At 38.8% G+C, this 27,794-nt stretch overlaps 1 protein-coding gene across 4 annotated transcripts in view; it reads left to right on the top strand.

The window, feature by feature from the left end:
- Positions 1-27,794, top strand: part of LOC128867954 (nicotinamidase) — a 76,172-nt gene that overhangs the window by 23,171 nt on the left and 25,207 nt on the right. For 3 of the 4 annotated variants that reach the window (XM_054109621.1, XM_054109606.1, XM_054109597.1), the window contains exons 2-3: positions 22,933-23,093; positions 26,949-27,135. In XM_054109621.1, coding sequence (XP_053965596.1) covers positions 23,008-23,093; positions 26,949-27,135 — 273 coding nt within the window. In that variant the 5' untranslated portion in view covers positions 22,933-23,007. Of the gene's footprint in view, positions 1-22,540; positions 22,782-22,932; positions 23,094-26,948; positions 27,136-27,794 lie in introns of those variants that run through there. The other variant, XM_054109613.1, reaches the window with a different exon arrangement.

Here is a 27,794-nt window from a genome sequence, read left to right as displayed (position 1 = left end):
CACCAAGTGCCAATCATATCCAGAGTTTTCTGCACTTTCCTACAGATATTCGATAAGCGAAGGGCCTGTTACCAAACAGCCAACGTCGTCCGCATATGCTTGTGCGTAGACTCCCAAGTCGTTTAAGATGGTGAGCGGAAGATCGATCACCATGCACCAGATCAATGGAGACAGCACACCGCCTTGGGGCACTCTCTATAACCCTGATGACACCAACAGATCTCGTTAATTTGTCTGTCTTATAATTTTCCCTACCCTTACAGTGCCCCGTGAACCATATAAAATGGATGCGGAAATATTCCGCCATCTCGTTAAGAGATGCCCGGCATTTGCGAGCAATGATGGAACTAGTGACAAGCCCACCAAGAGATTTAATTGCCGCTTGGCTATTAGAATAACTATAGATTTCTCTAACGGTAGTCACATTTTTGCTTAAGCAGAATTGATATGGCCTGGCAAACGTTACAATGATTAGGAAGATGAGCCGAAACGCTTTCTTTTCGGCTTCATATTATTATATGGTATCCCTGACGTCGGACTGCTTCTACTTAGTAATAATAGCCCACTCAAATATGATTCTTACTTTTAGGGTCGGTGCGTTTGTGTCTATTCGTACGACTTGACCTAGCTAGCGAAGCTGCTGAATCTCACGCAGCTCATACAGCATTACATCGAACTTTACTGAACCTTTCTCTCGAAGATCTCAAGGGCTAAACTGCATCGGGTCTTGTTGTCGTCTAAGCTCTTGTGGCATACCATAGAGCGCACATTATGATTGACATATAGAGTGTTAGTTAGTTTTGCTCATCGAGAGAGGACTCTACTACTCGATTGCTTACGTAGTCCAAAGTAACACTTATTTGCAAGAGAGATTTCCAGGCTGACATTGTTATCGTTGTTGATGCTGGTTCCCAAGTAGACGAAGTTCTCTACTTTTTCTATCATCTGTCTTAACTATCAACAAAGACTGGGCTGCTAAGGCACGAATGTGTTACCTTTTTGTGCCTATACAACTTTGTTTTGCCGTCGTTCACTACCAGACTCTCTCGACTAACATCGTCGAGCGTCGTTATTAAGGCCGCTGATATCGATATTACTTGGGACTAAGTGGCTAATTAAGTAGTAAAGTCCTCTTTCGACGAATAAAACGAACACTTTCCAAATCTCCCATTATGTCTGTCGATGAAAATATCTGATAGAGTGTCCCTTGAATTGGTTGAGAGAAAGATTCTGCGGAAGATTTTTTGACCTTTGCACGTTGGTGACGGCGAGTATTGTAGGCAATGGAGCAGTGAGCTGTATGAGCTTTATGATGGTCTATGTCGTGCAGCCGCCTTCGTTGGCTGGGTCATGTCGTTCGAATGGGCACAAACGTTGCGGATCTCGAAGAAGAAGATATCGATAGCAGCGGCATATAGTATGCCAGTAGTTGCATGCTTTTGTATAAAATTATGGCAGCTCGATTCAGTTCTTTATCTCAAACTATCTTCTCCAACATCAGGCTGCATAAATCGCACGATAGAAAGTCGCCCTGCCTGAAACTTCAACTAGTTCGCAGAGCTCCGTCACAACTTTGACGGAGCTGGTGGTATTACAAAAATAAATAAATAATTGGCGCGTTCACTTCTGTTAGGTGTTTGGCCGACCTCCTCCTCTTATTTATGGCGTGTGTCTTGATGTTGTTCTACAAATGGAGGAACCTACCGTTCTAAGCCGACTCCGAATGACAAATTGATTTTTATGGGAAGATTTTTCATGACAGAAATACATTCGGAAGTTTGTTATTGCCTGACGAGGGGCGACCTCTATTAGAAAACACTTTTTCTTCATTTTGGTATTTCATGCACGGAGATTTTGTACCTACGCACTGCCGAACGGTAGTCACGCACCAACCTATTCGGCTACGGCGGCAGCAGGTGGCATTGCTCAACGTTTATTGCATAGTTGTTTTAATTTTTCAGGGATACCATCTCTCTGAAGCCCTGCAGCTTCTAATGCTACCTGTCGAAATTTAATTCTTCGATCGGCCTGCATTAAATTTTGGACCTTTTGTAAATTTCCTTGATCCGTAGCATCACTGGCGACCCGGGTGGAGATTCTCTTCACAAGTTGTTTTACCTTGTTGAAATAGCAGAACCCATTTTTTTACTATCGCACAAGTATATGGCCGGGTGGAATCCTCAAAAGCCCATGACGTTTCTTCGAAAATTGTTGCCATTCTTAACAAAAAATTTAATCACAGCACGGCGTTCCAACGACAATCTTCAGTTTCCGCTGACATGGTAGTGTTGTTGCGTATTTCAGGAATAACTGTTAATGAAGAAAATAAAAATAGGAGATGCTCCTTTATGCTCCAATTATTGTTACTAGCAATGAGTTGATGAGTCATCGTTGAGTACCTTAGATCGTAGTGCTAACAGCCGCCTCAAGTAGGTATGGAAGTGGTTTGAAGTTTGGGAAATCGTACTGGTTCTTCATTGTATGGGACATTTTTTTTAGCTGCATGAGAACTATCGATATCGATAACTGGCAAACTAGAATGGCAAACTGTGTAGATATTTCGGTTCAGTAAAGCAGTTCTGGCAAGTCATCATGAATCATTCAATGTCAGAACAACGCTTCCAGGTTGTGAAAATTTATTTTGAAACAAAAAAAAATAAATAAATATATCTGTTCGCGAAGTTCATAGAGCGAAGTGTTGAAGAAGCCGCCGAAATATCAATTCATCGTCGTATTCAACTTTTGGGTGTTTGCCATTTGACTACGTGAACAATTTTACTTAGGGACCTTGGCTTACCTGCCTCTAAAATACAGGTCGTAAAAGAATTAAAGCCAAATGACCATCGCTTGCGTCGCCATTTTGCTGATTGGACTCATTTAGATTTATTATTCAGATTTATTGAAAAAAGTAGTCAAAAAACTGGACTGAGCGAATGGACTACGTAACTCGTAGCCGCCATGAAATTATCTACCAGATTATAATGAAAAGTTCATTCCATCAAAATTTCTGTTTGGTATTATTATTTTAAGTTTTCAAGCGCTTAAAAAAAAACTAAAAAAAAACAGATACGCTTTCACTAGGTCTGATTTTCCCTGCTTGGTTTTCCAACCACTTTATCTGTATGGTTGCTGTAGGCCCATTGTTGATTGCAGAGTGAAATACTGGCGGTAGCAACAAAGGGAGCAGTTGAAACATTCATTTGTGATTTCTTGACGCACGAACGGGCAACCGATGTTGCAATATTTCGTAGTCATGGTGCGTGTGTGGCATGCGGCACATGTCGAACTTTTTGCCTCTGTAGGCCACACACGTTTTGTGCGATCATTTGTTATTTGTGACCGTGCGATATTTTATGGGCAATGTCAATATATGGGATACAGTGAACAACAACAAAATAAAGTCAACAATAACGATAACAACAATAAGCATGACATACACACACACACACACATACATCTGCATGCTCCAAATGTTGCTTGGAGCGTGGCATGAATGCATTTGAATATGCATATGGAATATTTTATGCAGTACATCACTCGAGAAGATGCATTCATGAATGTCCGATACGTACACACACAAACACACATACATGTAAATGAGTGCCATACAATAAATCGCATGTAGATTTGATTATTTGTATGCATTTGACAGCCACAGCTCAATCGATGCGAGTGCAATTTTAATATTGTAGATTAAAGTTGCAAGAACCTTCAATTTAGGCTGCCCCAAATTGTTGGTTGACCAGCTCGATGGGTTGTGGGTATTTGATTGGTTTATTTAATTTGCTTTATGGGATTTTGCATTTTTGTAATTCATTCGAGAGACGTGACCATTTGTAGTTTTACGAAGCCGGTTGGAAATAGCGGCACATTTTCTGTTTTACATTTTATTGTAGCAAATAAAGAGGAGTCTAAATGGAGAAAAATTCTGCGAATGTTGGCAAATTTTTTTAATAAATTACAAACGTTTTTTTCTTATAACATTCCTGGAGGAAACTTCGCTAACTAAAAAGTTCTAGAGAGTGGACCACTGCGGACCAGCCCTGCTCTAGCGCGTAACTCTTTGCTGAATAAGATACTAGCAAACGATAATGTATCCGCCAGCCAAGCTGCTAATAGGCTTCGGGACCCGTTCTTGGTGTGCTCGAAATTAGTCTGAGAATGCCTGACTTCTCTCTTGACTGCATTCCAATACTTCGAATTAGCTTCATTTGGGTTCCTGGTCACTGAGATATTATGAGCAACTGCTGGGCGGATGAGCTAAGCAGGCGTCAGAGAATATTTAAGGTAATTTCGGCACGAAATGAGAGTTTTGGTGTTTCCTCAAAACCTGTGATTAGCTCCTGAAAAAGTGAGCTTTACGTCAGCTCTGCGAGCGCAGGGTTAGTGCACAAACGCGCAAAGTCGTAAGATCTTTCTGGCCGCCGGTAGAGCGCACATACTTGAGGGAACTTCTAAGGCTAACAAAGCTCTCGAACTTTGTGGGTATTCTTACCGAGCATTGTGCATTGGGTGTCTATGCAGAGAGACATGGTACTGTTTCGAGTCCGTTTTGCAGAAGCTGCCAGGAGGATGAGGTGAAATCATTTCAACATCTTCACTCTCTCTTATCGTTGTCCACCTCTCCACGGGCTGAGCTTTAGACATGTTGCTGTTGTAGCAGCATAAAAATTCCCCCGTCCTTGGCCGGATATAAATCCGAGTCGTTCCGGTAACGTGGAACCGACTGTCGTGGGAACGTGAGCTTTAGACATCTTGGCTCTCGTCTTTTGTGTTACACCTGTGGATATAGCAGGTTAGATGGATAATTTAGAAGCCTTGGTTAGATGATTGATGAATTTCATCAATAATATGAAGCGATTAACTCAACTGTAAGTATTCATTGCTTGGTCTTCTCCATAACCCTCAAAGATAGTCCTTCGTCCCCCTCTTTATATCCGGTTTTTGCGGTATTTATCCTTTTTTATCCGGACGAAATTTTGTGTTTTCGTGTAAATGGGTTCCGCATAGGCAATCAAGTAGCCTAACTTAAATATTGCAGGCAGGACTTCTACTGTTCATATCGCGATTAAGAAAGTAGACTCGGATTACAGACCTGGTACCCGGGATTTCTCAGAAATTTTTGACTCCTTGCCGGTGGAACTGACCAGTGTATATGCATGTCAGGTTCAAGTAGATCCTTTCCATCAAAGCAGATACTTGGGTTAATCCCTCGCAATAACATCAGACAGAAGGCAAGACGATAGTTCGTAAATACTGCGCTATCGCAAATTTTCCGTTGTTCCATTTCCTCCAGAACCACTTATGAAAAGAGTGGGAGAAGTGGATACTGTCGCCGTCGTAACATCTCCATACGTCCACAAAAGAGACCTAGACGCAGATACCTGGTTTTGTCAATAGACATAAACGCGGCTCCACCTCGATGAAATGCTTACAGCGGTCCCAGGGTGGAAATCAGCCGAGGAGGAGGAATGTTATAGGGTTTGTGGGAGCATTATCCACATTGGTGGAGGAGCAAATATTTTGCAGGGAAGTATCCATTAGGCATACATTTTTGCAGCTGAATAGTGCAATATTCTGTTGGAAGGTAAAAATTTATATTATTATAATAGTTTAGTGACATTCAAGGTGCTAAGGACTCTGATGGTAAAATCGAAATAAGCCGAGGAATATCTGACATTTTGGTCATAACAACTGTGCAAGGAACTGATGAGCTGCTTGTGTAGAGCACCCTTGAGGTATTTCCACCTTGCAAATAGAATGTGGAGATTCCTTTGGCTATCTCCCCCTAGCTTTTCGACACCTGGGCATCGAATCAGCTCAACGGGCGCGGTGGACAACATGATTGTCTGGCAAAGTTGAAAAGTCTTTTTGACCACCCCTATGAACCCCTCAGAGGTGACCAAGAGAACTTCAGGTCCTAACGCGGCCGCAACTCTTGTTTTTGGGGTTTATTTTTGACGGATATTTGTTCGTTGGAAATCAGTGTAGTGAGACTCAACATTACTTCGAGTCGCTTCTGGTACTAAACATTTTGAATTTATTTTCTAGGTATAAAGGTTTGAGGAATGTAATGAATTTTTTTATAAAATTATACTTTATTGCCTAACAAAAACCATAAACATCCAAATTTCGCTCTTCGGCAGGTATTGGGAAATTTTGCGAGTTCATTCCTGTCATTGCTTAAAAATTATACAGAAATTCCTAATAGTTTTGCCCTGCTACAGCTCTAACAATAACAACAATATAAATAGCTATTGCTGCAAATTCAGTTTAAACTACAGAATCCGCATCAGTTTCACGTGTCCTCGCGTTTTCTGTCGTATGACCTCCGGGGCGTATGAGCGACATGCCATTTTATGGCGTACGAAAGTAAGCCTACCAACCAACCAGCTTGCTGTGGCCTGTGCTCTTGTGAACAGCTGTAATTTTGGGCAGCTGTGGTACAACAACAACGATGCCAACTGGTCTCAGCACCAGCAGAAGTGGCAGCAACAAAAAATAATTGTGCAATTGCGCCAGGACAGCAGGTATTTGTGCGAACGGAATTTATGTTGCAACGGACAAAGGCTTTAATTGCTTTCTTATTTATTGGTGTGCGTAGCAAACATGCTTGCACTTACTCATATACACATACATCCACAGAAATATATTGAAGCTGTGCGTTACTTTGGTCGGAGCTTTTTGGCGCATTTATTCGTTGCCCATTTGAGTGCATGCCTACATGTCTGTGTGTGTGTGTGTGCGTGTATGCGTTTTGTCGTTTGCACGTGTTTGCAATTGTAATCGTTTACTGAAAATTATTGAAAATGTAAATTTGCTTTTGTGAAATTTTGCCTTGAAGTTTTTGCTGCGCTAAGGTCACACATTGCAGAGCCTGTCGGGCTGTCGTTGCTACCAGTGGCAGGTTGCAGTCGTCGTTGCCCCTGTTCTGCGGCAAACTTTAAGCTAACTATTGTTTGTTTCATATTATTTTCATGACTTCTAACCTTAATCTAAATGAATGGGCCAACGATAACTAAAATTCATTCGAAATGTTTGTCGGCATGCAATGCGGAGCGGCTGACACATGTAAACAGGAGGTGAATAGGAGGTACGGTTGTCATACTATCATAAAATCTGTTTGCCAAATGGGCGATTCATTGTAGCGCAGTAAAATGTATGCATTGAAAAGAGGAAATACTGCTACCCATTTTAGGGAGTGCAAAAAGAATTATAAAATTGAAAGTGAAATTATAGAATTTGGGTTCGTCTTGCGAAACTACTTTCGCCTCGACCATCTAAATCGTGTTTTTGTTTTGTTATTCAAAAGCCAATAAGGGAGAATTCATTGCGACAATTGAAATCGAGCGCAAATTTTTCTTACTGGTCTTAGATTCAAAGAAACTAAATGTTAGTTGGGGTCACTGCCCCGTCCATGATGGACAAACAGTAAAAAGATGCTATAAGTGTTTGGGTTTCAACCATGGCTCTAACAACTGCAACAAAGAGTTCAAGTGTAGCAAATGTATGGGGCAATGAGTGAGAGGCAGTACGAGCAGTCCAAAACACATCTGTGACAAGCCCAAATAGAAAGCTGTAGAACTCTCTTCTAAAACTTGGAAGGAAAGACGTTCGGTTGATGGTCGGACCACCTTTGGAATCATTGAGGACCCTACCTCCCTGTCTTGCTTACCATAGAGCAGGCGGGTAGCACTGAGCAATTTCTCTATGAGTGTCTTGCCTTTGCTAGAGTACGGCTACGAATTTTGAGTTCCGATGTCAAGATAATGACTCGTTGCTCGAACTGGGAGATATTTTCAGATTTGCCAAAGAAACTGAAAAACTCTCACTGGACTAACTATCTCTGTCTCTATTCTACTCTATCTCTTTCTTTCTGTTACTTCTCTCCTTTATCGTTACTTTCCAGAGCTTTAAACACAATGGGGTTCTTAGCCTGAGTGTTTTAGGAGTTTTCAATGTCTCGACAGCTTCTTGACTCGCCTTTTTCAAATTTCAATTTCATTCTGTGGAAATTATTGTGATGCTAACAAAGATTTGGTGGCTGAATGTGGATACCGAACATAACCCATTTAGTCCGGAGTGTCCGGTCTACATAAGATAAGTTAAGCTTGAAAAACAAAAGGTAGACTGTTACCAACTAAAATCAAATAGAGTGCAATACAGAGCGAGTTCCAGAGCACGGAGGTTTTCGGTTCTTCGGAAGTGGACGACTAAGCTGGGCTCTAAGCTACCGTAGGGGCCGCCGTTGCGCATAGCCGGACGGCGTGTAGTAGCAGGTTTATTGCCAATAAGTTTTAACAAATTAGCAACCCCCGACATAGAACGGCAGAAACGGAGTATACACGGCGCGGTATACTCTATGATCAAAAAGTACCGGGAATGTTTAATTTAAACGAACCGCGTATATGGGAACCGGTAGGACTGTAAGATACACATCTGTCACTATTTATGCGTTTTGAAGCGTTTGAGAGATGCTGTACACGTTGCAAGCGGCCGGAAATGTGGGAAAACAATTTTTGGGTTTTGCATGATGATAACGCGCCATCGCATCGAGCCCAAATTGTGCTGGATTATTTGACCAAACACCAAGTAAATACCATCGTGCAAGCACCGTATTCACCTGATATGCCCCCGTGCGACTTCCTTTTGTTTCCCAAGTTGAAGTTACCACTTCGTGGAAGTAGATTTCAGTCGATAGAGGAGAGCAAAGAGAATGCGACGAAGGAGCTGAAGGCCATCCCTTCGTCGGCCTACCAGGGGTGCATGGTGGACTGGGTTAAATGTTCGGAGATGTGTGTTGCTTCAGACGGGCTATATTTTGAAGTAGATAAAATAAATTTGCCTGAACTTTAACTCTTTTTTGTTTTATTTAAACATTTCCGGTACTTTCTGATCATAGGGTAAAAGTTAGCATGACCTATGAGGTTTCTGTGTGAAAGGTGAGCAGACACTGTCTTTAATAACAAAAATACTAGTTCATCCGCTGATTCATCAGTCCTGCGGTTACTCTCAATGTCATAATGAACAGGAACCCATGGTACATTTAGGTGAAATGACTCAGTTATATCGTTCAGATATGTGCGGAATTTCATGGATAACTTGGAAATTGTCGTCTGCTTTGCGAGGGATTTTATTGTTGCCTGGCCAACAGTGAACTTGTAAATTTCATCTCCAGGTATCGTTTTACGGCTATTATTATTTCCCTCAATCCAGCATAGAAAACACTACACTGGTCTGGAGGCCGAAAGCTGAAAGATATCCCCAGATGTCTGGAATATACACCCATAGTTCATGAGTCTGGGAAGCTTCGAAATGCCAGCAAGAAGTGTTTCTTTTAACTGGGTGAAATTCTGATATTCTGACAGTTAATTTAATAAGTCGCAACATCACTTTATTTGGTGCTTGCAGCTGCATATTTCATTTTGCAAAAGCTTGTGGAAACCTACTTTAGTGTTTAGCAAAAAATGCTGAAATGATAAATTTCATTCAGTACAGACTTATTTCTGGCTGTTGTCGTCAATGAAGACATTTCCAACCAGTTTTATCCTAAAAATTGAAGGAATTCTTTTGTTTCAACAAAGCAGTATCGCATACCCTACCGCCTCGAGAAGCACCGATTACCCATATACAAAGGGATGGTTACAAAAAAAAAAAAAAAAAATTATGTAAGAATAAGAGTATTCCTGAAAAGAAAAATATGAATTTTTTCGTGTGTTTTTTTCGGTTTTGCCTACCCTGTTCAAACATATAACTACATTTCCGCTTCTATCCAAAAATTTCTTTTAAAGCGGCTTCAATCGTTTATAGGCACTTAGTCCCAAAATACGCCACAAAGTACGCCAATAATCTAAACAAAGTAGAGTTTAACCGTCCTTTGTATTTGCTGAGCACCGCAAAACGTCATCAGTTTCTTGATGCTTTGTGTGGCCAAATAAAAAAAAAAAAATATTTATGGAGGAATTCGCGTGTGCAGGCAATGCAGTCAAAAAGGTAATTTATCATTTCGTGTGAGTTGGCGTCACCTTTCTGCGCAATTCAATGGAAAGATAACAAAATATAAAAAAAAAAAAAAAAAAAAAAAAAAAATAGCAAAAGAAATTGAGGTTGGATTTCCAAATTTCATGTAAAAGTAGTACCTTTTATTGTTCGTTTTGAAAAATTTCATTATCAATTTATTTTTTTATATCCTTGTGCACTCCGATCGGGAGCATAGAGCCCGGACAAGACTCTTCCATCGTACACCGTTCTGGGCTGTTGTTTCATTAGATGTCGGCATGCTAGTTTATGCAACATCGACTTTCGCTTAGTGATCTTTGCCCGACCGCGACCTCTGCTCCCTTACAGATCTCAGCCCAGTGCCATTCACGTGATGCTATCTGGTGGTTTTCTAAGCGTGGGATCTATCCATCGCCACTTTCTTCATTTAATGGGATGGGTTTCTGATTCGTTGATCTCTACAGTGCGTCGTTGCTGATGGTGTTCGAGCAGAATATTCTACAGATGATGCGCAGGCATTTATTCTTTACGAAAGATTTTAGATACTGTTGGAGACCAGCTATGTTTCACTTCCGTACAAAAATACAGACTTTATAATATACATGAGCTGAATATTCACAGTTCAGTGCGAATGGTGATTTCTGAACTCGCCCATACTGTATGTATGTATATTACATATTCGCCGGAACGCCGCCTTTGCTTTGTTTAGCCTACAGTTGACATCTTCATTTGCTACGCCACCTAACGTTCCGATAATGCAGCCAAGGTAGCAGAAGCTTTCGACAAATTCCACCGAACACCCGTCAATCATTATAGGTCTTGCTTTATTGTGGTTGACTCTCATAGCCTTGGTCTTGGCAATGTTAATCTCCAGTGCGACAGGGCATGCCAGCTTGACTAGTCTGTCCGCCTCCGCTTGCATGTCAAAGAGTTTGTGAGAGAGGAGGCAGATGTCAACGGCGAAGTCAAGGTTCATACCTCATTGTGTAGCATCAATTGGCTCATAACGTCGTCTAGGACGATGGCGAAGAGAAGCGGCGACAGGGAACAACCTTGCCTTACGCCTGCGTTGGTGGTGAACGGATCGCTAATTTTGCCGTTGTGGAGCACTGCCAGTTCGGAGTTCTCGTAAAGGGACGTGATGAAACGGATTATCTTAGCGGGAATTCTCTTTCTCCTCAACGCTAGTCATATTGAGTCTCGTTTAATTGCGTCGAATGCCTTCTTGAAGTCGACGAACAGCATGTAAAGCGCGGAGCAGCACTCAACTGCTGCTGCGAAGAGTGTTCGCTTGTTCGTCTCTTAAAGAGCGTTCGTTACATTGGAGTCTGCCTTGTATGACCGTGACTAGCACTTTGTAGGTGCTAATTACCGCAGTCACGCAAATCGCCTTTCTTGTGCAGCTTTAAGATGATGCATTTTGTCGAGGACGCAGGCAAGTTTTCATTGTTCCAGACGGCGGTGATGTGAGGAGGCAGATTTTCCGCTGAAATTTGCGGCTTGATGATCAATAGTTCTGGCTGTATGCCATCCTCGCCCGCGGCTTTTTTGTGCTTCAACTTCTTGATTGTATCCTTGATCTCCGCTTGACTACAGCAGGATGTTGTTATTTTGCTGCAGGTTGTTGTGTTGCCCATTGCGATGCCAGATTCGCTGCTAAGAGCGATGTTGCTAATTGCTTCAAAGTGTTCTTTCTATCCGTGGATCTGGTCATCATTGGAGGTCAGTAAAGCACCATTCAGATCTCTGCTGGTAGGTTAGGCGACATTTTTCAAAAAAAATGTTTCTTACACATTTTTCTTAAATTTTTGTTTTTTAATTTAAAAAACAATGTTAGACGATATCTTCGACTCTTTTTAAACAATTTTTTTTATTTTTAATTTAAATAAAAAAAATTAAATTTAAATAAAAAATTTAATTGAAAAATAAAAAAAAAATTGGAAAAAAATGTTTCAAAAGAGTCGAAGATATCGTTTCACATCGTTTCTATTTGCATTGTAGAATTATAATAACAAAGTAGTATCTGCTCACGGTAGGCCATAATTTCCGTAGCAAGAGCCAAGTAGCCGAAAAATTGCCACACAATAATTATTTGTATTTGCACACCTTGCAACATTCATTACAATAACTCCACCCTCAAGGGGTAAAATAACACTAGCGTCCTAGTTAAAAACGGCGTAACTTGGAATATTCATTTTTGGAGTATAAATTAAAATAGCGGCAATATTGACAATCTCTGAAATATACTTTTTAAAACTTGACCGTCGGAATGCTCGCAAAATGTAAGACCGGCTATTTGAAGAGATCTCTATTAGTGACGACTCGATGACAAGCTGTGGCGGCCATATCTTTTGTTGGTGTCTATCAAATCTGTTGTTTATTGTTCCTCTTCTTTATTATTCATTGATGCCAAATCATCAAACTAGCAAATTAGACGATTGAGCAGCACGTGGTGTTTTCAATTTGTGGTGCGCGTCATGAAGTTTTTCACAAATGCAGAGCCCTACAGTATTACGCTACCTCCGAGTAACTAATGGCTGCTTGAGAAGCCGAGGAGCGAGCGATATTTGAAACAATCTCTTCTATCATTTGGTAATTCATCATTCATATTTTATTGGATTGCGAGCCTTGGTTCTACCAAATGGTGGTCATGTTCAAACCTACTCGGCTATAACAGCCGCTGGATTAGATCGCTTAATATACCAAATGTGAGGTATTTTCCTTTGCTTGGTATTACTACCTTACAGTGGATTTTTCTACAGTTTATAATAGGTCTTATGAACTTATAGAATGGATGCTGTGAAATCCAGGTCCATAATATTTAGTCAGGTTAGATCCAGCAGTATACAAAATGTTGAGTTATTTCCTTATTGTTACTATTATTACAGGGGGTTTGTTAGCACGACATCTGAGTACTTGTAGGCGGGACCATTCAAGAATGGCTTTAACATCAGCATGTGAGCCCAGAAGTATAACTTTTTATGCTAGTTGTTGTAAGCACCTGCGCAGCTCTCCAACGGCAAACTTATATTCAACTAAAATTTTTCATTCAACAAAGTTTGCATAGGTTTCCAAATAAGAAGCGTTTTGTGTAGGAAATAAAGCCCAAATAGGTTACAATCTTCAAACCGAGCATAAAAATCAAACCAGAAGCAAATGAAATGCTCTTATTAAGGATAAACCAACCACCTCGGAGCTAATTTTAGCATTTCAAATAGAATAGTTTCTGTTGCTCAGAGTACGCTTTATTCAATGAACAGAAACAATTATCAAGAAAACGGAAATGCGAAATATTGAATGTATGTTAAAAAAATAGTTGACAGATTAATAATGTTGAATAATTACAAAAATGATTTATAGATGGCGCAAGAAACTCGTAGACGAAATTGCTTCGCACTGTTGCATTTCTCCAACACCTCCCCTCGAAGAATTCCGGATGCGGCAACAATCAATTCGCATCAACCATACCCAGATCTGTGATGCACCGGTAGTGTTTTTCGGCAGGTAATCCTTTTGTGAGCACATCTGCAGGCATATCTTCAGTTGGCATAAAATTTAGTATGATATCGCCGTTTTGATGTTTTTCTCGTATGAAGTGGTGACGTACATCTATGTGCTTGGTTCGCGAGTGATAAGCGCTACTCTGCACTAACTTTTGTGCACTTTGGCTGTCGTTATATATTATAATTGAGCTATCCTTTAATCCAATCTCCTTTATAAGATTACGCAGGTATAAGGCCTCTCTTGTCGCTTCACATAAAGCCATATACTCGGATTCAGTGCTCGACAGTCCTCTGCTTGCGTGCCTCCCACGATATTGCAGCTCCAGCAAGTATAAAGGCGTAGCCGGAATAAGATCGCCTATCCGCCATATTCGCGCCCCAATCTGCATCAGCAATTGCATATAATTTTTTATTTGATTCTTTGTAGAGAATGCCGTAGTTTATTGTACCTTTTAAGTATCTTAAAACACGCTTAGCTGCCTTCCAATGAATTTCGGTGTAGTTCGAGTTGAATTGGCTCAAAAAATTAATGCTGAAAGCCAAGTCAGGACGCGTTGTAACAGCCAAATATAATAAGGCACCAATCAAACTTTGATATGGATATTTTTTCATTTCAGTTTCATCACGTACAGCGGGTTTTTCTAGCTTAGTGTTGAATTCTAGTGGAGTTTTGACTGGTTTGCAGTCCTCCATATTAAAACGTTTTAAAATTTGTTCTGCATATTCACGTTGATTTAGGAACACACTGTGTTTTTTGAGATCTTGGTGAAATTCTATGCCCAAACAAGTTTTTACTGGACCTATGTCCTTCATCTCAAAGCTTGCGGCAAGAGACTGTTTGATTTCAATTAAGAGCGATTGATCATTTGTAGCTATTAATAAATCGTCCACGTAAACGGTAATCAGTGCAAGACTCGAATTCTTACGCATAATAAAAAGGCATGGATCACATTTCGATGAATGAAATCCCATTTCACGTAATTTAGTACTCAATTTCTGGTACCACTGAAAACCAGATTGTCTTAAGCCATAAAGCGATTTTCGCAATTTGCATACGGGGTTCTTGTTTTCGGATAAAGCTGTCAGCCATTTGTCTGCTATAGTTCGAATTTTACTAGCTTTTGGATCAGCTGTGTCCGGAATCTTACCTGAGATGACCTTTTTGAGGATCCCTTCCATATATTCTGGTATTTGCATATAAACGCTTTCATCTAGATCACCATTCAAATAAGCAGTGATGACATCCATTTGGTGTATCTGAAGATTCATTTCCGCTGCCAAAGCTGCCATTGTTCTGATTGATGTCAATCGCGTGACTGGTGAATATGTGACGTTGAAATCCTCCCCTGGACGTTGCGAGCACCCTTTTGCTACGAGACGTGCCTTCTTCTTATTTCCCTCTTTTGTTCGAAAAACAAATCGATTGCCAATAATCTTTCGCTTGATAGGTTGCTCCACGATGTCCCATGTTTCATTCGAAATCTGTGCGATGTACTCATTTTCAATAGCTACTTGCCATGCTGCTGCTTCGTCGCTGCTAAATGCCTCTTTTAGTGTCACTGGATCTTCACACGTTGCCATATTAACATATTCACAATCTTCAAAATCAGAGCTCGATTCTGACACACTGTCATTTGCTTGTTCCTTTTTGTTACTGGCCGCCTTTTGATATATCTTTCGAGGTCGTCCCCTTAAGCCAACTCTCATTAATCTTGGCCTACCTCTGCCGTATTTCGATTTCGAAGATGGAGAAACATCTTCACTTTCACATTCACTGACTGATTTTTCAGCAATGTCTTCGCAACAAGATTCGTTTCTAACCGCTTTCAACTCCAATTCTATTTCGAAATCTTTTTTCTCGTTATCAGATTTGTGAAACCTTTCTTCGAAGAACTTGATAAGCTTTAGCCTCATTTGAATATCCCACTAAAATACACTCTTCAGATCGTGGGTCAAATTTACCGCTTTGGTTGCCTTTCATCAACACGTAACATTTAGCACCGAACGGTCTGAAATGAACAACTGTGGGGGTTTTTGCCGACCAGAGTTTTAACGGTACCTCACTTTTAAGAACTTTAGTTGGGCACCTATTCCTGATATAGTTCGCTGTGTTAATTGCTTCTGCCCAAAATGTCCCTGGTAGATTCGCCTGCGCCAACATGCATCTAGACATTTCCAAAAGCGTTCTATTTTTTCGTTCTGCGATGCCGTTTTGCTGTGGTGTATAAGGCGCACTCAACCGCCTCCTAATTCCACAATCGTCCAGATATTTTTGAAAGTTGCCGTTAATATATTCTAAGCCGTTGTCTGATTGGAGAAACTTTATTTTCTTTCCTGTGAATGTTTCGGCAGAATTTTTGAAAATTTTAAACATTGGCAGTACGTCAGATTTTCGTTTTATAAAATAAACTTCACTGTAACGAGAAAAATCGTCCGTGAATGTCACAAAATATTTCGCACCTGAGTGTGAGCAAACCCTCATAGGCCCACAGACATCACTGTGCACAATTTCAAGCAGTTCTGTGGTACGCTGCTCACTTTGCTTAGGAAAGCTCTCTTGTGTTTGTTTTTGGCTAACACAAATCTTACAAGTCGCTAATTTTTCATTGCTGTCAAAATTCATACCATGTACCATACCTGCGGTACGTTTTAAATCGGTTTCATTGAGGTGACCCATACGAACATGCCAGGTGTTAAGTTTGATAGGATTCGCTTCAGAAATATTTGCTGTCGGCTGTGAACTTTTAAGATAATATAACCCACCAATGCGTGTGGCAGTAAGTACTGGCTTACCTTTCTCTATAATAAGTGCTTTATCTCGCTTAAATATTACCTCAAATCCCTTTTCTGTAATCTTCGAGACTGAAAGTAAATTTGTTCTCAGATCTGGCACGTACATAACTTGTTCGAATTTTATCGGTGCTTCTTTCCCTTCTTCGTTAATAACAACCCTGACGTTGCCTATGCCAGCGATATTCGCTGTATCGCTGTTTGCCAAACTAAGTGTTTTGTTTGTTTCTTTGAAGCTAGTGAAGTTATTTTTGTTGGAACTCATGTGAGAGGAACAACCACTATCCATACACCAATATTCGCTTGAATTCTTTAGCAAAAGAGCCGATTCGAACAACATTGATTTTTCGATCTTTTCTTCAGTAGCGTGACGTGCATTCCAGTTGGAAGTTTTGTTGTTTTGTTGTGATCGACAATTTCGCGATATGCGACCAACCTCGCCACACTTATAGCAAGTTCTATGATCAACCAATTTTGGCACTGAATTTCCTTTTCGTTTATAGTTGCTGCTAGCATTGCCGGTTTGCTTGTGAATATTTTTAAATTTTGGTTGAACATTGAATACGTTCTGTTCCGCAGCTGCCTCCTTTGCTTTTCGCGATTGTTCTTCCTCCAGTATCTTTACACGAAGAACATCCGGCTTGGGGAGTTCATCACGTGTCTCCAAGGCGCATCGAAAGGTCTCGAAGGAATCAGGCAAACTATAAAGAAGCAAAATTGTTAAAAGATCATCACCCACAGTAACATTTATTTCTTTTAGCTTAGTCACGGCGTGGAAAAACTCATTTAGATGTTCACGGATGTTATCTCCTTCCTTCATTCGCGCGAGGGCTATGCGTTTTAGGAGTGTTGCTTTTCTTGCAGGACCTTTTGATTGAAAAGTAGACTCCAATTTCCTCCACATATCATACGACGTTTCACATTCGGAGATCAAACCTAATTCCGAGGAAGATATTGCAAGCGTTATATCAGCACACGCCTTTTGATCGAACTCTTTCCACTTTGTTGCATTTTCGCCGGTTGGGCAGGCTTTCTCTCCCGACGCGTAGCTCCACAGGTCAGCCTTTATCAGAATAGCACGCATGTGTAATTTCCAGCTATCATAATTATCCGCGTTTAGCGGATCAATCCTTATAGATGTGCCAGCCATAGTTATTTTAAACGGTCGGGCTATTATCTAACTAAACTATCTGTCCCGATAGTTTTATCCAACGTAATTGAAAAAAATTTTATTTTTCTTTTCGATTTCGTGCCTGGGCCCATAACCTGTTGCTCAGAGTACGCTTTATTCAATGAACAGAAACAATTATCAAGAAAACGGAAATGCGAAATATTGAATGTATGTTAAAAAAATAGTTGACAGATTAATAATGTTGAATAATTACAAAAATGATTTATAGATGGCGCAAGAAACTCGTAGACGAAATTGCTTCGCACTGTTGCATTTCTCCAACAGTTTCATTTTTATTGCACGCTACTGTCGATCTGCTGTAGCATTGCAAATGGAAAGTATTCCAAACAATGACGTTTGCATTTCGAAGTGAGCCATGGCAGCGAAAGAAAACTTTTTTAATCTTTTCACTTTATCGAAAAGGCGGAACGAAATGTCTAATAGGCAGTTAGCGCTGGCCTGGATGTGGAGGTGAGCAAGAAAGAAATTATTTTCCACTGTCACTAATGAGTGAATGGGCTGACACCACACATCACACCCTGTAACTTCAATGCCGAAAAGTGGTTAATTCGCTTAGTAGTTAAATTGATTCGAGTTGCAGGCACGCAGGGGATTGAGTGGCGTGTAAAAATTAACCGCAACCAAGCGTAAAAACTCTGTTGGTAAAAAATCACACAACTAAACATGAGCAGCTCACACAACTGTGCATGAAAATAAGGATCGCTACCCATCCACGTGCCATAGGAGCTTCCACACATGCGCACACACACACACACACACACGCTCATGTGAGTTTAGTCTATTTCCGTTTTTAACGATTTTGGCGTTTTTTTGCGGTGATATTTGTTAGATTTGACGTTAAAAATAGAAAACTTTTGTGTGTGGCATCAATGCCTATTGGCGCCGAAAAAAGTGCGCTATAACAAAAGAAATTGCAAATGGAAAGGAAAACAAATTTTAAGTATAACGAAAATTTGGCAAATTTCCGAAAGCAAATAAAAGTTGGCGTGCACGTGCACATTTGCCACATTCGACGTAGCTAAAGCCAGTTGAAACGATGACGTGCCGTTCCGTTGTTTGCATCTCAGTTGAGTGGCATTAAGTTTTCATGCGTCTCGCTCACCTTTTCCGAGCGCCACCTATAAATTTTTCACGTTTACCCCTTTTGTCAGCTATTTCTAAGTTGCAAAACTACGATATATTTTTATTTGTGTGTGTGTGTGTATCTATGAGCTCACAATGCCACACGTCGCAAAGTCTTCATTCAACTTTTGACTACACCATTCAATATTACGCTGTGATATTCCAAAAATATTATTTTGCGGATGGGCGTTGCGTTTTATGTTTGAAGGTTCGCCTCTGCTGTCTTGAAGCGTTGAATAATCGCATTGCATTATTTTTGCGATTCATTTAAGTAATCCGTCTGCTTACATGATTGCATGTAAGTATGGAAATAAATTGGCCTTAAGAAGTGTTTGTACAAAAATACAAACTTGTGTACACACACATGCATACACTGGGTGCCACTTGAGTGGCTTCTCGCAAGCGCCTTTCTTTTCAAACAAAAAATCTGCACCAACAAATCATGGTATTAAATGACATGTTTTATATTAAAGACTTTAAAATTGTATAAATTATAAAATAGTATAAACTATTTATAAGTATATATAAACTATAAACTAGTATAAAGTATAAATTTGAACGGAACTTAAATTTGTTTATAAAATTTAAATGAAAAAAATTAATTTAAACAAAATTAAGTAGCAGTACCGCCCTAGAATTTGGAAAAATTAGATTTTAGACTTGGTTAGAGTCTGAACGGAACTTTAATTTTTTTTAGTTTTAAACAAATCTAATTTAAGTGGCAACACCACTCTAGAATTTTAGAAGAATTAAGTCTGTGAACTTGGTTAGAGTCTTAACTTTTTTTTATACAAAATTTAAATTTAAAAAAATTAAATTTGTTTTTGGTCTAATTATAATTAAGTGGCAGCACCAGTCTAGAATTTTAGAAAAATTGTGTTTTTGGACTTGGTTAAAGTCTTATTGTTGTTTTACAAAAATTAATTGTTTTACAAAAATTAAATGAAAATATTGTAGAAACTTAGTTTTGGACTAAACAAAATTAAGTGGCAGCACCCCTCCCGAATTTCAGAAAAATTGAGATTTTGAACTTAACGAGCTTAAATCTTACCGAGACCTTAAATTAGTTCGCAAAATTTAAATGAAAAAAAATGTAAAAATTTAGTTTTGGGACAAACAAAATTAAATGGCAACACCACTCTAGAATTTTAGAAAAATTGTGTAATTGTGTTTTGGACTCGGTTAGAGTCTCAACGGGTCCTTCAACTTTTTTTAGCTTAGGACCAAACAAAATTAAGTGACAACACCACTCCAAAATTTCAGAAAAATTGAGATTTTGAACTTGGTTTAAGTCTTAACGAGACCTTAAATTTGTTTGCATAATTTAAATGAAAAACTTATTTAGTTTTGGACTAACCAAAGTTAAGTGGCAACACCACTCTAGAATTTTAGAAAAATTGTGTTTTTGGACTTGGCCAGAGTCTCAACGGGTCCTTCAACTTTTTTTTAGTTTCGGAAGAAACAAAATTAAGTGGCAACACTACACTAGAGTTTTAGAAAACTTGAGTTGTTGGACTTGGGTAGAGTTTTACTGGAACCTCAAAATTATTTTACAAAATTTAAAGGAGAAAAATTTTAAAAATTAAGTTTTGTACCAAATACAATTACGTGGCAACTCCACTTTACAATTTTAGAAGAATTAAGTCTATGAACTTGGTTAGAGTCTCAACGGACTTTCAAAATAATGTTAGTCTTAGACCAAACAATATTAAATGGCAACATCCCTCTGGAATTTTAGAGAAATTTACTTTTTGGACTCGGTTAGAGTCTTAACTGCACCTTAACATTTTTTTACAAAGTTTAAATGAACAAAATTTTAAAAATTTAGCCTTACACCAATTACAATTAAGTGGCAGCGCCATTCTAGAATTTTTGAAGAATTAAATCTGTGAACTTAGTTATAGTCTTAATGGGATCCTTGAAGTTTTTTTGGTTTTTCACCAAACAAAATTAAGTGACAACACCACTCTAGAATTTGAAAGAAATTTAGTTTTTGAGCTTGGTTAGAGTTCTAACGGCACCTTAAATCTTTTTTTACAAAATTTAAATGACAAAAATTTTAAAAATCAAGTTTTGTACCATATACAGGTAAGTGGCAGCACCACTCCAGAATCTCTAAAACTTGATTTGTGTCAGGATTTGATGGTCTGGTTTTTGGTTAAAAAATCATTAATTATTTGTAAAGCAGTATACTTGCAGCTGTGTGAAAAATTGTGTGGGAAATCGTTGCATCATTTGGGTAAAATTTAAGTTTTATACGGCGTAATTACTCTAAGATCTCGGATCCTTACAAACTGAATGTACCGTTGACTTCCTTCGCTCGATCTAGATTCGAGTATGCAACATTTATCTAGAGGCCTTGCCATCAATTTGAAATTTGAAAAGTTGAACGTTGACTAAAATTCTTCAATCCTATTTCTTCCTATAATTAACGTTTGATTTTAATTAATTTATAGCCTCCGTAAAGTAAAAGGTCTCTATTATCAATACCTTTTTTTAGTGTAATTAAAGAAGAAGTTGATTGTTCATCTCTGTTATGGGAAATTCACTAGAACTCTCCGCAAAGCTTGCCCATTTCATCTTTAATTGTTTATCACTACTTGTGGGCGTAATGCTCGTGCACTTAGAAATTTTTATGTGATCTCGACTTGAATTTCTTTTGATTTTTCAGTTTCTAGCTCTGTTTCTTAATTCTATTTTTGTTAGTAACGTATGCTCATATTAACTTTGAGAGGGCTGTAAAAACTTTTATTATATTTTAAACTTGAGATAAATGAAATTAAACATTACTTACACAGTCCGTGCCGAAAGTTTTAGCAAAAAACCACAAAACATGTGCTATTCTCCTTCCTCTACCCGTAGCACTAAATGTTGTTGAAATGTTTTTGGGTTAAAATGAATTAAATTAGTCACAAATATTGTATATTTACTTGCATGCCTTCCAAATACTCTAATGAGCATTCTAAGTTAGTCTCGCAATTCATCCTGCTATGGGACTTCCACGTATGCGTGCGTGTATGTTCATCTATTCAGTATGAGATGGAAATTTGCATTGTCTGTCGCTTTTGTCTGCTGGTTTTATGCCTGCGGTCTGCGTGTGAGTTTAATGACTTTGTGTTGCCTTGAAAGTTGCGTTGGTTAGTGTACCACTATGAGAGTCTCAGCGACAGTTTCAATTTTCATGCACATACAAGCGCACATACACGCATTTAACCCATAAATTCATTAACTCGTTTATACGCGCAAAAGAAACATTTATTTTCATACTTTCGGCTAGTATATTATGTAAATGTGAATAAGAAACATGCGGCTCAGGTCCAACTCTTTACCCCGTAGAACTCAAATGAAGTAAAAACCATAGTTCAACTATGAAAAGCGTAATTGGATACCTAAATTTAACTACTTTTGTACTGAAGCGCCTAAATGGCGTTACGACTAACAATTTCTCGCGACTGTGCAAAAATATAAATAAAAAAATCCCCAAATGCTTTCAAATGATTTATCATTTACGTATTACTCATTTGATGCGGCGGGCGGTCGCATACGCCTACCACCGCCTCCACTACCTTTTGTGACGCTTTCTCGCTTTCCGCGCTGCCCATGTTTCGTGCGCGACTTACAGAAATTCTAATTGCGGCAGTTTTCAGGTAAATTGGTCTGTTTTCAGGTAAATTGGTCTGTAGGTGTATTGTCGAGTCCCCACAAAACCGCTGAATGAAAAGTTTCAAAAACAAAACGTACATACATAGGACCAAGCAGCGGTAACTCCTCGTTCCACATGAACAGCTCACCATGACGACCACACCTACAACACTTCCGTAGCATTGAGTGCAGTACGCTTTGTTATTTCGATAAATCATTGAAGCGTTTAACTTGAAAAAGCTGCGCTTGGTGACAACAAAAACGCTGTCGCTTAAGCATTTAGCCATCAGTCGCACGGCGCAGTGGCGCAGTCATAGGTCGGCAGCACAATTTTGGTGAATATTTCATTTTGCGAGGCCTACATTTCCGCGCCAAGATATTCTTAATGTGCAAGTATATAATTCTTGGGTGAATATTTGACCTTAGGACGTCAACGAACGACTTAGCCGCTTTCCTCAGTGTGTTAGTGCCAATTTGGAGTATCTTAACTGAGACGCTTTCGTGCTTCAACTTGAGGTTTTAGCTGAAAGAACGTGAGTTTTGTAGGTTTTTGTGTGCGTTTCATTGAGCTTGCATTTGCCATTGTGTGTGTGTGTATGTGTGTGCGTCTGTGGTGTGTGTCTGAGTGTCAGTGCTACTTGACGATTTACTCATACTCCACTTTCGTTTGCTTTCTGCTTGCAGGTGCTGTGTTGTTGTGATTGTTGTTGACTTTCTTGACGCTATAAAATTTGGCTGCAACGAGACATTTCCGCGAGAATGGACTCACCAACACCGCCAATTGTAATCGACGATCCAAACGGTTCAGCAATGGACGCCTGCTTCACTGCATTCGATAAGGACGGGTGAGTGTTGAAAGCTGAGTTGCAATAAAATGCATTTGGAATTCAGCGAATTTTTAATGGTTAAAAAAGAGTGTAGATAGCTTTGGAGCGTAGAAAGAACGATAAAAATTTATGCAACTATTAAATTTTAGCGCAAAGACTGTAACTTTTTTACTATGTGTCGTGATTCTCAAATGCAATAAATTACATAATAAAAGCGTTTTGTGTGGGAACAAAAAAAATGGAGATTAAAAAAAAATTTGCATATAAAAAATGCCTAATTTAGATTTGTGAAACTTGTTTTTTCGAAAAACATAAACAAAACAGCGGGTCGAGTGCGATTATTGTAGGCTGCAATACATACCTGCCCTAACCACTAAGTATTAACTCGTGCCCCTATGTTTTTTTCCCATATAAGCGTGGACAAACAGAAGTTCAGTAAATTAAATTGAAAAAAATTATACATTTTTTTTTAAATTTTTTATTTTTAATCTTCATTATTTCTTATCTTCTGCGCACAATTATCATTAATTTCAATAAATTTTCTTAAATCTGTAAATCCACTGTTGAACACAGTTCTCAAAATCGCGGTTTTGCAGCCTCTTAAGTGCAGAATTAACCGCATTTATTTTCTCTTCATTGCTAGACAAGACTTTTCCCTTACAATTTTTCTTAAGTTTCGGAAATAACTAGAAAATACACGGCACTAGATCCGAAGAATATGGCGATGGATGTACTTCTTCAAAGCCAAAAGGCGCAATGAAGTTAATTATCTTTTCAGCAGCGTGCACTGGCACATTTTCGTGTTGTTAGAAGTAGCGACGCAGTTCCTCGTTTTTCCTCATTTCAAGTAAATTTTTGAACACTTTTGGTAAGCTATTTTAAGTAGATCATTTGGCAGTTACATTTTGATACCTGAGAAGAATTTAACGAAATAGCAGCACCTATTATATTTTTGCTCTGGTGAAGTGAATCGAGATCCTCACTTTTGTTGCTGACATTTGTTGCCTGGCTTTCACAGGTAGATTTGCTCCTCTCGGGCTCCATACCATGGACTACCATGGCTATTTGGTATCCAGGTCATACTTAAAACCAACCAAGCTTCGCCACTTATTACGATCATATCAAAGTTACTAGAATCGCTGTTTTCGAATTTTCTTACAAATTGTTGAGCAAAACTTACTTTACTACCTTTTGGCTCTGATTCAAAATTCGTGGAACCCAGCGTGCGGAGTTTTTTGTGTATTGCAAATTATAATGCAATATTCGCAGTACTGCCATAGCACTCAAGCCCAATTCGCTACATTTCATTTCCTGTCTCATTCGTGGGTCTCCGTAAATTTTTCGCCTCACCAGAACCACGTTTATCTCGTCGGTCGACAATTTTGGCCGTCCTTTTCGAGGTTCGTCCTGCAGAGAAAAATGTCCAGTGTGAAATCTTTGATACCACTCACAAAGAGTCTTAAGAGATATAGTGTCCGTTTTATATGCAGTTTTGAGCTCATTGAAAATTTCCACAGGCATGAGTTGACGTCGAAATGAAAGAAAAACAAAATTTTCGAAATACATCTATGTGTGTGGAAGCGCAAAATTTATCGTGCAACGTACACATGGAGCACTTTGAGTAGGGCCAATGCAGACGGTAATATTGTTTTCTGGTGTGCTTTGAATTTTTTTTTTTATTTATGAATAGTCGTGTTTTCAAAAATTAAAAAAAAAAAATTACAAAAAAAAAAAAATTAAATTAAAAAGAAGTAAAAACAAAGTACTGAGTTTTGTTGTGTTGTGAAAAAAATTTTTTAATTAAAAATGTTTTCCAAAATCAAAAATACAAATTTTTAAATTTAAAAAAATATTTTATTTAAAAATATTTTCCAAAATTAAAAAAGATATTTTTAAAAATTTCTAACTATTAATGAAATTTGTTTTGTTTAAAAAAATTTTCCAAGATTAAAAAAAACTTTCACAATTAAAAAAATATTATTAGGTGCGCAACTAAGTTCCCGCTGTTTGTCAACAGATGCCACCAGCAGTGTGTGCTAATCGGTTCTAACATAACCTAAACGTTATAAACCAAGCATAGATATATGGTAAACAAACTGCTTCGACACATTAGTGAGTTTGTACTGATATCATATACGTTTGGATTTGTAAAAATGTCTGATTTTGTGCCGAATAATCGTCATTTGCGGGAAGTGTTGATTTTCCTCTTTCATCCGAACAAAAACGGCGGCTGAAGCGCATCGAGAGCTACAAAAAGTTTATGGAGATGCTGGTTTAAGTGAAACAACGTGCCGAGATTGGTTCCGTCGCTTCAAAGACGGTGATTTTAAGGTTGACGACCGTCCGCGTGAAGGAAGACCAGAAACCTTCGAAGACGCTGAATTGGAGGCATTGCTCAATGAGGATCCGTGTCAAATGCAAGAAGAGCTTGCTTCAGTATTAGGAGTTACCCGCAAATCCATTTCCAAGCGATTGTATGGGATTGCTTTGGGAATGATTCCAAAACAGGGGACTTGGGCTCCTTATGAGTTAAAACCAAGGGATGTTGAACGTGGTTTTTTCGCCTGTGAACAACTGCTCCAGCGGCAAAAAAGGAAGGGTTTTCTTCATCGCATCGTGACGGGTGATGAAAAATGGATTCATAACAGCAATCCAAAGAAAATAAAGTCATGGGGACTGCCCGGTCATGTTTCTACGTCGTCGCTTCGGCCGAATATTTACACTGCGTAGGTTATGCTATGTATTTGGTAGGTCCAAGTTGGCAGGGCCGTAGAGAGCATATCCGGGCCCCGGGGGAAAATTGCAAATGCCGGCCCTTTCCAATTATGTCTAATTCATATAATTCGAATTACTCTCGAGTCCGGGCCCCTCTGATAACTCCGGGCCTGGGGTAATAAGTCCCGGATCTCCCCCCCTCTCCCCGGGCCTGCAAGTTGGTGTTATTTATTATGATTGATGCGATTGAACCGAGCACTGCGCGAGAAGCGGCCGCAATACGCGGATAGGCATGAAAAAGTGATTCTACAGCATTACAACGCTCGGCCTCTCGTTGCCAAGCCCGTTAAAACCTACCTGGAAACACTGAAATGGGAAATCCTACCTCACCCGTCATATTCTCCAGATATTGCGCCGTCCTTTAGCACCTGTTCCGATCGATGGCACATGGTCTAGCTGACCAGCAGTTCCATTCGTATGAAAACATCAAAAAATGGCTTGATCCGTGGATAGCCTCAAAAGATGAACAGTTTACCGCGACGGTATACGAGATCTACCAGAAAGATGAGAAGAAGTAATAGCCAGCGATGGGCAATACTTTCAATGATTCACTTGTAGTCATTTTTTCAGAATAAAGTTGTATGTTCATCAAAAAAATAGCGAGAACTTAGTTGTGCTCCTAATAAATAAATAAAAAATTGTTTCAATTAAAAAAAAAATTAAGAAAAAAAATTAATTTTTCACAAAAAAATCTAAGAATTATGTATTCAAAAAAATTAATTAAAGAAAATTTAATAAAATTTAAAAAATTTAATAAAATGTAAAAAATTTAATAAAATTTAATTTTAATGAATTTTTTTGTCAAAACATCTAGGAATTATACACTTAAAGGTTACATTTTTTTATTTTCCTGGGTGATCATTTTTAGTGAGATACCGCTATTTGAAGAATCGAAAAAATTGGGAAGTACGTTTTTGATCCCTTAGTTTTTCCACTATTGTATTATGTTAACATACAGCTAAATATATAAAAATGTATTTATTTCAAAATATGGTATAAAAAATTATAATAAAAAACTCGAGCTTGAAAGACCCTGTACATATGCACATTTTTGCATGCGTCTTTCTTAATAGTTTTCCTTTTTATTTCCCTTTGCAGTGATGACCGTCTGAGTTTGGCCGAATTTACGCTCATCTGTCGGGCTTTGTTCCGCAACGACAAGGGACACATTTACGATGTGCCAACGGATCGATTGCAGCATATTTTCGAGGTATTCGATACGGATGGCGACGGCTTCATCGATAGGGAGGAATTCAAATTTTGCTGGAATCGCTGGATAAAAACGGTATGTAGGACAAACAAATGGGTGTAAGTGCGTTTGAGTGCATGAAGGGTATGGTCGGATGGAAATGTTTAATCTGGGAATCTGGGAAAGTAAAAATGTAAGTGTACTGAGATAAAATGGTATACGCACACATTTACAGTTATGTGGTTGTATGTCGTCACAAGCTATGTGGGAATGCATAGTATCCCTGCAGTGAAAACCAAACTGGTCAGAAAACATACTAGTTTGCAACTAGTCCGAAAAAAACTGGTCGAGATTTGTACCGAATATAAAACGATTTATTCACATTAACGATATTTGAATTCATCCTTTTAAGTAACTTTTGATTGGGTATGTTGGACACATTACAACTGAATATATCGTCACTTTAACGACGGAAACCGCTTTAATATTGTTGAGAAAGATAAAAAACAATTTCTTACTCGTGGCCTTAGTATAACTAAGATGAACCCTTGAATATATTTTACTTTGTATCATTGTTAGCTAATCTAAGGCAGTGAAATAAAACTATGTGAGATCTAAAATTAGACTAAACAAAAAAAAAAACAAGATTTTTGTTATGTATCCATGAATTTGTTTTATTTTTTAATCACCCTTTTAAATCTGAAATTAGTGGTTTTGTTCTATAACTGGACTTTTTTTGTGTGTCTATTTTGAAC

The sequence above is a fragment of the Anastrepha ludens genome, chromosome 2, assembly GCF_028408465.1.
Source record: "Anastrepha ludens isolate Willacy chromosome 2, idAnaLude1.1, whole genome shotgun sequence".
Classification (NCBI taxonomy): domain Eukaryota; kingdom Metazoa; phylum Arthropoda; class Insecta; order Diptera; family Tephritidae; genus Anastrepha; species Anastrepha ludens.
Note: the sequence above shows the minus strand (reverse complement) of the source record. Positions and strands in the feature narration are given on the sequence as shown.